The following is a 12,888-nucleotide window of genomic DNA, read 5'->3' on the forward strand; positions in this document are numbered from 1 at the left end:
ACTGGAGGATTTGGGGGCAGACCAAAATTTGATTATCATTAAAAAATAACAACAACAGAAAACCTCTTGGAAGCTATACTGAGAGCAGTCAGTAGGGCTTAAAGGAGTCCAGCTAAAGGACTCATAAAAATTCAGACTAGAGATGATGGTGACTTGAATTAGGGGTTGCAAATGGAGATGATAAGAAATGATTGGGGGGCTGGGGATGTGGCTCAAGTGGTAGCGCGCTCGCCTGGCATGTGTGCGGCCCGGGTTCGATCCTCAGCACCACATACCAACAAAGATGTTGTGTCCGCCGAGAACTAAAAAATAAATATTAAAAATTCTCTCTCTCTCTCTCTCTCTCCTCTCTTTCTCCTCTCTCACTCTCTCTTAAAAAAAAAAGAAATGATTGGGTTCTGGGTATATTTTGAAGGAAATACTGATAGGATTTGCTGCTGGGTTGGATGGGTATAAAGAATATAAAAGAAAGTCAAGATTTTGTCCTGAGTTACAGGAAGCATGGAATTGTTATTGACTGAAATAGATAAGGCTGAGGGGAGACTGATCAATCATGGAAGGAGACTTCCTCAACTTGATTGAAGGTGCCTACCCCAAACCCCACTACTCATGTGATACCTAACCTGAAAGGCTGAATGCTTTCCCCCTAAGATCAGGAACAAGACAAAGATATCTCCTCTTGCTATTTCTATTTAACATTGTAGAGGAAATTCTAACCAATTCAATTAGAAAGGAAAAAGAAGTAAAAGGTATTCAGATTATTAAGTAAGACTATATTTGCAGATGACATGATCTTTTTTTTTTTTTTTAAAGAGAGAGTGAGAGAGGAGAGAGAGAGAGAGAGAATTTTTAATATTTATTTTTTAGTTCTCGGCGGACACAACATCTTTGTTGGTATGTGGTGCTGAGGATCGAACCCGGGCCGCACGCATACCAGGCGAGCGCGCTACCGCTTAAGCCACATCCCCAGCCCAAGATGACATGATCTTGTATATTGAAAATCCTAAGGAATCCATTAAAGAACTTGAATTAATAAGTGGGCTCAACAAGGTTATAGGAAACAAGATAATATACAAAATTCAGTTTTATTTCTATATATATGAGCAATAACATTGCAGAAATGAAATTAAATATATAGTATCATTTACTGTTGTGGGACTGAATGAGATCACTCAGAAAGAGAGAAAGGAGTCTGGATAGAGCAGGGAGAAATGGTCTGGGGTCTAAGCTGAAGGTCACCAACATGCAAAGGTCAGGGAGGGCATAAGGCACAAGAAAGGGAGACAGCTGGACAGCCAGGAGAGTCATGTCCTGGGGGCAAGCACTTGAGGAAGGAGGAATTCATAGACAGGGTGTATGAGGCTGATGAAGAGCAAATAAGATGAGACCAAGGATCGACTACTGAATAATGAATGGGCCTAGAGAGAGAAAGAATGATAGAAGTAAGGGTAAGCAAAGGGTCTGTCCAGAATCAATACTTTCTAATTTTGGGAAAATGTAATAAAAGTCGAGTACTAGAAAAATGAATATACGGGCTGGGATTGTGGCTCAGCGGTAGAGCCCTTACCTAGCACATGCCGGGCCCTGGGTTCAATCCTCATAAAAAAAAAAATGAATGGAATAAAGGTATTGTGTTCAACTATAACTAAAATATATATATATATTAAAAAAAGAAAAATGAATATACAAGCCCATTTTAACATTTCTTATATTCAGATATGAATATTGCTCACAAATTACTATAGAAGTTTATAAATGCTTATATACTATATAAGTTTAAAAATGATTAGCTGAAGGAATGTGAACTGAAATTGATTCACCAAGAATTACATGCAGAGTACTGTACTTAATGGCAAGAAGTACTGATTAGGTAATCAACCTTAGTCTCATTCTCTAAGTTTCCTTGTTCAGAAAGCATGAATCCTGAAGTTTGCTCTCATAAAGGTTATAATCATGAGCAAGTCAGACATCTTGTATGGAGCATTATCTCTTCCTATAAATGGTAATAACTATTTTCCTTGTAATCCTGACATTTGTATGCTCTTTTATTCTGAATTGCTCATGTAAGTCTCATACAACCTTGCAAAGTGGGTGGGTGTTTTTTTTTTTTTTTTTTTACCCCCTTGAAGAAACAGGATCAGAGATGAAACAACTTGTTCATTCTCATGCTGTTTGGAAGTACAGAGCCACAGCTACTAGTTTTAGACCCACAAGCTTGCTTCTGGATTTGGCTGTAAAATTTTAAATTCCCTTTCAGATTTGAATTTAACATCAGATATACTTTAACATTTTAGGTTTGGTATTTGTCAAATGAATGTGCATATAAAAATCTGCTGTCACTCTGGAGATGTGTGTGTGTATGTGTGTGTGTGTGTGTGTGTGTGTGTGTGTGTGTATTGACAGTATGGCAAGGTAAATTGAGTTTGTCTTTCAGATCTATATAGTTGTTAGATTACATGATAGTTGGTAAGTGCTTTTGATTCTAGAAATGCTATCTTATAACCAAATCATTTCTTTTTTCATAGTGTATGAATTATTTGCATTCATCAGTCACATGGGAACATCTACAATGAGTGGCCATTATGTTTGCCATATAAAGAAGGAAGGAAGGTGAGTCTTTTAGAGAACGTGGATGTTAGATGTGATTTATTGAGCCCCTACTATGTGCCAGGCACTCAGCTTGATGCTTTATATGTTATCTCATTTGGTTTTCACAATGGTCTGCAAGGATGTAGTCTTTTAACACCATTTTATATATCCAAACACTGAGGCTCAAGGAGGCTGAATAACTTGGCCTTAGTTAGTAAGTAGTTGTGTCAGAGCTTATATTCAAAGGTACTTTTAACAAAAGTGCTTTCCCAAAGGTATTTTTGGGAAGGTGGGTTCCCAAAATAAAATGACATCCTGCAGCAGAATGCATGCCATATTTGGAACCCCCATAGGATCTCTGCATTTAGCCAACAAAATGAGAAAACCAAAATGCCGTATTGAATTTAAATTTTAGATAAATAATGAATAATTTTTTTAGTATAAATGTTTCAAAGAATGGCATGTTTCTCATATTACCTGGGACATACTTACATTAACAAATGATTTGTTGCTTATCTAGTGGGAGTTAGTGGAATAACCTGTGTTTGACCTGGTGACCCTGAACTTCCAGTGAACTTCCATCAGCCCTGCATGGCTTCTCTACTTCTTTAGTAGGACTGTTAGGGGTGGAGAAGTGAGAGTGAAGCTGCTGCTCTCTTTAGAACTTCCTCCCCAGGTGCCCTTCCTACAGTCCCTGCTGTGCCCCTGAGTGCCCTTCCTATCTTCTCAACTTGATTAATAAAAATCAACATTGAGCACAGGGACAAGCATTTATAGTGAAATCTTTTTATTGCCAAGAATGACAATTTTTTAAAAAATAATTTTTAAAAAGGAAATATAATTTAAAAAGCAATAAAATTCATTGTTATTAATTTGTAAAATAAAAAAATATGTGAAGAATGTGCACTTGGGAAGCCTAAAGACAGTCAGTGTCTGTGTTTTAATATATTTTTATTGGTCTCATTGGAGGATATACACATACTACATATATGTAAATGTGTGTATTTACAACTTCTGTAATATTTTAAAGTGTATACAGAGCACATATAATTTTTAGACCTGCTTTTCTTATTTTATTGTGACCCCTATTACATGTTCATATTATATGGTGATTATTTCCTCACTTCAACAAATTTTCTTAGAAGAAATTTTAATGTAGTCATAATGGTTCACTGCATAGATATTTATCTCTGCTTCTTAGCTAGTTTTATACCTAAGTCTGAAATAAACATTGTCATACACAATTCTTTCCCTCAGTATCTAAGTCTACCTATGGATTTCTGTGAAGTGATTTGTGGCATGAAGGGCCTAAAATATTTAGAGGATCCTGATAGATTTAGTAACTGCAGTTTGATTGAGCTTAAGAATCAGAAAGCAATAGTGATTCCCCAATAGGATTCTGTTCATTTTTACACAATAAATTGGACTTTGGTTATCTTACACATCTTGGTTATTTCAAATACAATGCTCCGTCTGATCATGTTATTTCTGCAAAATGCAAAGTGTTCTAAAACTGATATATATCCATCAACTATGTCTGTCTTTTGTTTTCAGATGGGTGATCTACAATGATCACAAAGTTTGTGCCTCAGAAAGGCCCCCAAAAGACCTGGGCTACCTGTACTTTTACCGCAGGATACCAAGCTAAACCTCACACATACGGATTGGCGAGAAGAAGCCATAACGCCTTTTTAATTTGCCAAAAAAAAAAAAAAAAAAGAAGAAGAAAGAAAAAAATTTGGGACAAGCCAACATGAAGGAATACATGGGGGTATTTATAGTTTATTTAAAGAGCACGATCATTTGGCACCTTCTGAAATAGAATTGGGAAGAAATTTCTATTAGTGATGATACTCTATTGTAGATAGTTTTTATAAACATAGTTCAAGGAGAGGGTGATATAAACAAAGGTATTCATATTGCTGGTGTGGCACCTACCATCAGCACATCAAAAATGGGGATGTGCCCCCAGCCCTCTGTTTTGCTTTGGGGGTCAAGAGATAGTGGCCTCCAGAGAAATCAATCAATGAGGCCCATGGTGTGGCCTCACCTACAGTAAATAAAAAGCCCATGTTTTGTTTCATACAGAAAATCAGCAACTGGGCTGAGCTTTACTTGTGGCATAGTCTTTTTCATTACGCACAATAATTTCTGACCTATCCATGTATAATAGAACATCCACAGTGAAAGATATTTTTAATTTAAATCATATCAAAATTCATAATAACGACTGTATGAATGTGTGTGAGACTGAGCGAGAGTGTGCGACCTTTCTAGTCCACTAGGAAATCTGTGATGGGTTGGCTTTTGAAGGCTAAATAGTTGGTATTAAGCATATCTGGAAAAGGCAAGTTAATATTTTGACAAAACTATAACTCAGGAACAGTTAAAAAAATTAGTTCCCCACTTAGATTTTAAGGAGTAAAAAGGGCTGAGTTATCCCCTTTAAGTGTTGTCAAGAGAAATTCACTTGGGACTGTGACATTTGGTGGTATAATGCCACACGTCCACAGGAGCCTATGATCGTCCTTTGCCAAAGGTGGATGAATTCTTTTTCTTAGCAGCCCATTCCCCAAAAGGTATAGTGTTTATTTTTAGTTAGAATAGCTACTCTCTTCTTACACCACGTGGCAATTCCTTGGAATCATGTTGTACACCCCAACTTTGTGTGTCATTCTCTCGTCTCTGAGCTCTTTGCTTGCCTCCCTGTCCATGCTTTTCTGGGGCCAGTCTTGTTTCTGCCCTGTTTGGTTTGTCACCTCGTGACTTGCCCTCGATGCTTATTGGCTATTACCGACAATGTGATACAAAGACATTTAATATGTCACTGTAAAAGGCCACCCTTTCTATTTTGGTTATTTAAGTATTTTAGGTGCAACCTGGGATTATATCAGAGTTTCTAATACAAATACAATGAGGAATAATTTTCCTACTGCTTTGTACCAAATCCCAGAGTCTCTGGAGTTTCTATTTTAGATTATTCAGTCAAATGAAGAAGGATTAATTGCTGTCTGCTTAACCCGTGTTTGTTCAAATTGATAGGATCTTTCTAGAAACTGTAGGAAAATAAAGCAAAACCAATTGGGGGAAATGAAGCATAGGCATGAGATTGGGATGTGTGATGAGTCTGGAGTAATCGGGATTGGTGGTGATCAGGCCCTAGCTCACAGGAGATCATTTATGCCCTGTGAGCGAGGGATGAGGGCTGCAGGCATATGGCCTTCAGACCTGGGTGCTGCCCCTGACGGTGTGGGCAAGGCCTTATCCTCCCTGTGCCTCACTCTCCTCATCCACACAATGGTGTAGGACATCTGCCCTCTCTTTCTAGTCGTGCTGTGGGGCTATGATGAGATTTGAGCCTTTACAGGTAGAAGGTGTGGCCCACGGGGGGGTCCGGTAGAGCATGCTCCCTGCCTGATGAGATTGGCAGAAGGGGGGAGCTCATGGTGCATTCTCTACTACACTGTGCCCAATGGTGTCACCTTCTGGTGTTGACTCAGAGGTCCTAAGCAGACCCATTCTCTTGCACAGGCCCCTGACTGGTGGAAATCCCCACACTAAGTAGCCTTACAAAATCCAGTGCCCTATTGTGAATAATGTCTCCAAATACTCATCAAAAATGATTTGTTTTCAATGATGTTGCAAAGCCAAAGGCCTTTTGGGGGCAGGAGGGAACAAATTTAGATTGCATTGTATACAAAGACAGCATGTGTATTTTGAACAAACTGAAAATTTTGTAATAAAATTTTCCAAAATTAATGGCATAAAATCTGTACTTAAGATTACAGGCTCTAAATTATTTGGTTTCCCTAGGTAGAAAACATCATTTAGCCCTTTTGATGCCTAAAACATACTGTAAAGAAAGTGTACTACGGCTGCCTTTTTTCTGTCTCACGAAACAAAGGGCTATTTCTACAAGGCAAGGTTTTGTATATGTGCTATTCTTTATTTCAGATCTAGACTTGGAGAAAACTGGAGGAAACAATGGATTTCTTTCCTGTTTAAGAAAATGTATTTATATGTGTCTCTTAATATATATATATATAAGCAGGTTCCCTGGAATAAAAGTCTGGAATGTGCTGCTTAGTATTACACATAGATGTAGACAAGATTATTTGTGATGGAAAACTGGAATAACGTGTGGGTTGTGTCAACTGATCAGCCTGTTAAGAGTCCTCTGTGTGAGGCTTGGTGGTATAATTGTGAAGTTCTCACTGTATGTAGGTGTCTATGCGAAAGACAACGCTTTTTTCCTGTAAATACCTTTTGATATCTTTGTGTAGAATCCCAATGAATGTGTCTTTGGAAAATATAATGTATCAAAATTTTTTATTTTGTCCATTGATCTAAATGCCCAAATAACTAATCAGAAATCCATTTTGGTTCAGAGTGGGATTTTTCTTTTAGAGTAAAAATATATACATATGCAGAGAAAACTATGGAAAGATTCATGCTTTAATGACATTTTACATCAATATTGCTTCAGTATTTTTGAAATGACCAGCCTGTTTTCTCAAACCTACAAGAGAATGTGCCTGCCATTTCCCTATTGCTTAAAAACTTTGGGCTCCCTGCATCATTTACCTGAGCCAGAGCCTCACCTGCAGTACACAGAGAAAACACCCAGGTTTGTATCCCAGCTCTGCTTCTACATCTGATGGGACTGAGTCACTTGACCTCTCTGGGTCTTTGTCTTTTAAATGACCAGAAAAACTCAGAAGTCCCTTCCTGCCCTAACATCCTACTCTATTGTTATTTTCCTGTGGTCACTACCAGAATCAAACATGTGAAATGTAGGGATCACTTAGAGGTTTAGATGTTCAGTTTTTAGATTATTGCAATTTATACACCCCAATGTAAGACCTGTGTCATTTTTAGGGTTTCCACCCCATCTCTATTGCTGCTCTACTCTCCTTTCTCTGGTAACCATCTCATTTTTTCCCCCACTCTGGAAATTCAGAACGTTCTAGTCTGTGAGGTACTTTGCTATCATCCCTCTCAAAAAACAAAAACAATCCATTCAAAACACCACCTTGGAAGAGCACCAGAATGACCTTTGGTTAAGTCCATAACATTTGCAGAATATTTTAAACTTCTGATTTGGTTATAGATCACTATGATCTCCATATGGATGCTGGAAAAGGTGTCTGTCCAAGAAGGAATGTCATTTGCCTCATACAGGCATCCCTGCTGCTAAATCTCAGAGTTCAGACTGTCTGTGGGGAGATGGCTGGGACCAGGGGCAGGACCAGGGGATGAGATTAGATGAACATGTGATTTTTATCCTTTAGGTAAAAAAGCCCAGGCCACAGAAGGTTCTGAGCTTCTCTGTTGGTGTGTACAATTGTCTACACAGTATCATAGAGATTTTCTACTCAACAAATTGTCCTGAAAGAGTTTGCATGAAATTGTCTAGATCTGTGCTTTTCATTCAGCACCGTATCCACATATGGCAAGTGACCCTTGGAATTTGGCCTGTCCAAATTGAGATCGTGCTGTGTGCATAAAATGCAGTGCCAGATCTTGAAGGCTTCATACCAGAAAAAGAATATAAACATTTCATCACTAGTTTATATTGATTATATGAAATATGAAATATTAAAATTAGTGTCAACAATTTTAATCTGTTTTTAATGTGTCTAGTGAAAAAATTTTAAATTAGACGTATGTTGCAATGTTGCTATTCTGTTAGTGCTGCTCTAAACTCCCATGGTGTTCCATACCATAGGTAGGAAGGTAATTCTGCAGAGCATCCAAATAGAAGTGACACAGATATTTTTGCTGGAGTCAGAAGCACTGTGGGGGCACAGATCATCTTCCAGAAAGCAGATTTTCCTCCCAAACACACACACACACACACACACACACACACACGCACACACGAGCCCCAAACTGCCTTCTTTCAGCTTTGTCTAGGAGCTTCTACCTTTGCACTTACTTTTCTAGCATCTTCCAGGTGCCAAGGATGTTGGCCACACGAGGGTGTTGGGCATCGTGGTTTCACTTTAGGCAACATTCTCTTGTGGTCGTCATTCCCCCCCCCCCCCGCCCCTTGTTGAGTCTGTTCAAAGCTGGGCATGGTGAAATGCTGTGCTAACCTTGCCGCTCTGGATGTGCTGTTTCTCTTGGCCTGGGCAGAGGCTGAACCCGTGGCCTGTGTCCACTTGCCCAGCACGTTTTGATGTTGGTTGCTGAAAGAGTTTTTATTTATTTTATTTTGCACTGGGCACAGTTGTTGTTTAAACTATCTCAAATGTTTTGGGAGAGTATTTGCCTGTGATGAAAAGAGATGGATGATTTATTGCTTCGATTGTTTTAAATTAAAAGCTATTCTCACAATCTGAGGTCTCTTCATGGCTCTTGTTTTTTTTTTTTTTCTTCTTTTGAAAAATGCCAAGTAAACTGATTTTGCTACTGATGGTTCTCATCCATCAGGGGGAAATACTGGAGACAATGACTAACTTCATTTCTTTCTCAGATTTCTTGGTGTGGACAGGTAGCTTGAGTGGCTGCTTGGTCCCCACCCAAGGTGGGTCATTAGTAATAGCACACTGTGCAGGAGGGAGAGGCTGGGAGGGAGGGGTCTGAGGTCTTTAAGTCTTTCCCTGCTGGATGCTAAGTCACTTAGGGAAGTAATGGGACAGACCTTTCTTTGGGTTCTTGACTCTCAGTTGTATAATGGTCTCTGTAAGGCAGGTAAGAGCAGGTAAGAGACTTTAGCATTTCTATGACACCACATTTCTAGAGTATATGGGTTTCTTATTGCTGCTGTGACACAATACCACAAACTTACTGACTTACAACAATACATTTATTAAGTTAGAAGTCTGAAAATGGCTTATGGGAATAAAAATCAAGGTTATCAGCAAGAAAGCTGCAGGAAGAGTCTATTCCTCCATTCCTGCTTTTTCCAGCTTCGACAGGCTGTTTGCATTCCCTGGCCCATCACCTCCTAGCAGATTGGCATCTGTCCAGCCTCTGCTTCCATTGTCATGCCTCCTTCCAATGACTCTCTCACCTCCCTCTTATAATGACCATTACATTGGGCGTACTCAGATAATTCAGAATCCTCTTTCCATAGAAAGACCCTCAGTCACATCTGCAGATTTGCTTTTACCATGAAAGGTAACATATTCACAAGGCTTGGGGATTAGAATGTGGAATTGGGTGGGGGCATTATTTGGCCTAACTCATAGGGCATGCTGTTAAAAAGTACTTATATTTACTGGGCATGGTGGTACATACCTGAAAGCCCAGGGCCTACGGAAGCTGAGGCAGAAAGATTGCAAGTTTGAGGTCCGTTTGACTTTGGTAAGCACTTAATATCTAGAAATGCAGTCTTCTTACCTGTGCAATGAGCATAACAATACTGAGATGAGTTATGTAAGAAATCTGGCACTTTGGTAGACTCAGAGCATTTTTTACATCACCATCTTATCCTATCTAGCATTTGTACTCTAAGGAGGTTTTGATCCCTTGTTTCAGTCTAAAAATTTTTTTTTAAAATCAAAATATACCAACATTGATGACAAAAGTACTTTTCTGGAGATTATTCCATTAAGTCAACGGATTCATTATATACCATGGTTCAAATTCAACCAAATTCAACAAATAGCAAACATCTATGTTGTAAAGAAACCAGATAAGGTCCTTACCCTTGTCAAATTTATTTTCTAGCAGGGAGAGACAGATGTCAACATAAGAAGTAAGTATAGATCATATAACGTTATAGAATCTTGAGTGCTATGGAGAAGAGAAACCACAGATCGGGGTTAGAGGGTAGATTTCAGTATAAATAAGTTACTCAGGAAAGTCATCCTTTCTAGGTGACATCTGAAACAAGACACCAATGAAGTTGTATCATTCTGGTAGATACTTGGGGAAAGAATGTAGTTAGGAAAGGGACTAGCTGATGCAGAGGCCCCACATTTGGTATGTCAGATGAGTATCAAAGGCACCAGCATGGCTGGAGGGAAGGGAGGGAAGGGGAGTCTGGACAGGAAGTCAAAAAGGAGCCCAAGAGGCAATTGAGGGCTTTACTGTAGAGTACAATGGGAAACATTGTAGGGTCTTGATCAGAGCAATGACCTGGTCTAACTGAAGTTTTAATAATGCTCTTTGTTTAGACCAGATGTTAGGAGGGCAAGGGTTGATTCAGGGGCTACTGTGGTAAGCCAGGTGAGAAAATGGTAGCTTAGATGGGGGTGTTAGCAGTGGAAGCAGTGAGAGTGGTGAGATTCTAGATGCATTTGAAGGTAAGACCAGCAGGACTTCCTGATGCATAGGACATGAGGATGAGGGAATAAGAATAGCTAAAGCTGACCCCAAAGTTTTTGTCAGTCAAATAGGAGAAGGAAGGGTTGTCAAAGTTGGGATGCTAGTGGTGGAGAAAGATGATCGGGAGTCCTGTTTGGGCTGTATAGAGTGAAATGCCTGTGAGACCTCCGTGGTTGATGTTGAGTAGGAAGATGGATACACAACTCAGAATTTTGGAGAAGTGTTCTAGACTGAAGATAAAAATTTGGGAGTTGTTGACATTTAGATGGTAGTTGAAACAATGAGGCAGGTGCAGTCACTAGTGGAGGGAGACAGGAAGTAGAAGAGATGGAGACACTGAGCCCTGGGCTACTTCTGCATAAGAAGTCCGGGAGCAGACCAGCCTGCAGGGGAGACTGACAGGAGCAAGTTCCAAGGGAGAAGAAAACCAAGAGAATGGTGCCTGGAGTAGAAGCTAAGGGAAGCAAGGGTCTTGCAGAGGCGAGAGCAATCAACTGATAACAACTGTGATAGGTTAAGTAAGATGAAGACTGAGGATCCACTGTGAGACTGATAAACCTGGAGGGCATCAAGATCTCTGTGGGAACAGTTTTGGTGAAGGGTGGAAGGAGAAGGTTGAAGAGAGAAGGAAGGAGGGGAATTTCAAGTGATAAATGCCTGTAGCTCCTGAGGGTTTCTGCTACACAGAAAAGCAAAGAAGCAGATAATGAACGACAGGGGAGGTAGCATGGGATCAAGAAAAGATTTTTGTTTTTTAAATGTGAGAAAAAAAGATGGACAAATGGAAAACAAACTATTGAAGATGACAAAAGAGAGATGGAAGGATTTCTGGTCTGATAGTCTTGAGCAGTAAGAGGGATGGTATCTGGTGCCAAAGTGGAGAGTTGATTTAGCCAGGGGTAAGGAAGTGGGAAGAAGGCAGAGACCAAGAGTGCTGTGAGTCTGGGGCCCTCTCCTCCCTGCTCTAATTTCTCTGTGAAATAGGAAGCCAGGTCATCAGGGGAGAAGGGATGGGGGAGTTTGGAAATTTGAAGAGAGGAGAAGGTGTGAAACAATATTTAAAAGTTGAACTATTTTTAAGCTTTTACATTTTTTTCTATTTTAATGCAATTAGTTTAATTGGTGTTAATTCTGAAAATTCTATGAGATTTGTGAAAGTCATCCATGAGTTTTGGGCCCTCGTCTCAGTTTCACTATTATAACTTTTGCTAGTGTGAGTCTTCTTTTGCAGCCATCATTTTCTTTCTTTCTTTTTTTTTTTTTTAAAGATATGTAGGTTTAATTAAGGAGTATATTTTACACACATATAGTTAAGGAATATGTTTTACATACATGTATATGCATAATTCTGCACAAACATTGGATCTGTAATAACTCACTTCATGAGTGGATCCCAAACTTTGAAGGATGAGTACAGATAACCCCATCTCCAAAAAATTGAATTTTTGGAGGTACTGAGGTAGACTTTCCTTCAGATGGCATATAATACGTAATCGCAAAACATTACTTTTTATGCTTTTGACAAAGAAACCTAAAAAAAAATCTATTAAGGTAATCTTACCTAACATTTGTGGATAGTTCTCTTTTTTTCTTCATATCAACTCAAACTAGGTGAATAATTTTTAAAAATGTATAACAGAATAAGTCTTTTATTTTTATTTATATTTTCTTTTTTTATTTATATATGACAGTGGAATGCACTACAATTCTTATTACATATATAGAGCACAATATCTCATATCTCTGGTTATACACACAATATGTTCACATCAGTTCATGTCTTCATACACATGGGGCCCAGTTTTGCCAGGTGAAAATTTGCAAATCTAAATTTTGTCAAGAAAATTTTTTTCTTTTGTCCATTTTTAATCAATAGCAAATTTTACTATGAGCAATGTTAGCTATTCTCTTAGCTACTTCTCTCAAGTCTATTTTTTCCTGGCAAATTTTTAGTATTAGATGTGAATTTTAGTCAGTTTTTAATCTGGGAGTTTTTTAAAAATCTTGAACCATTTTTGTCTG

At 38.8% G+C, this 12,888-nt stretch overlaps 1 protein-coding gene across 1 annotated transcript in view; it reads left to right on the forward strand.

Annotated features, from left to right (window-relative positions):
* USP13 (ubiquitin specific peptidase 13) overlaps positions 1-8,930 on the forward strand; it is a 204,795-nt gene extending 195,865 nt beyond the window's left edge. The window contains exons 20-21 of the mRNA XM_081301232.1: positions 2,526-2,610; positions 4,144-8,930. Coding sequence (XP_081157358.1) covers positions 2,526-2,610; positions 4,144-4,237 — 179 coding nt within the window. The 3' untranslated portion in view covers positions 4,238-8,930. The remainder of the gene's footprint in view (positions 1-2,525; positions 2,611-4,143) is intronic.
* Positions 8,931-12,888: the final 3,958 nt, after the last annotated feature.

The sequence above is a fragment of the Spermophilus citellus genome, assembly GCF_964194105.1.
Source record: "Spermophilus citellus genome assembly, chromosome: 7".
Taxonomy (NCBI): Eukaryota; Metazoa; Chordata; class Mammalia; order Rodentia; family Sciuridae; genus Spermophilus; species Spermophilus citellus.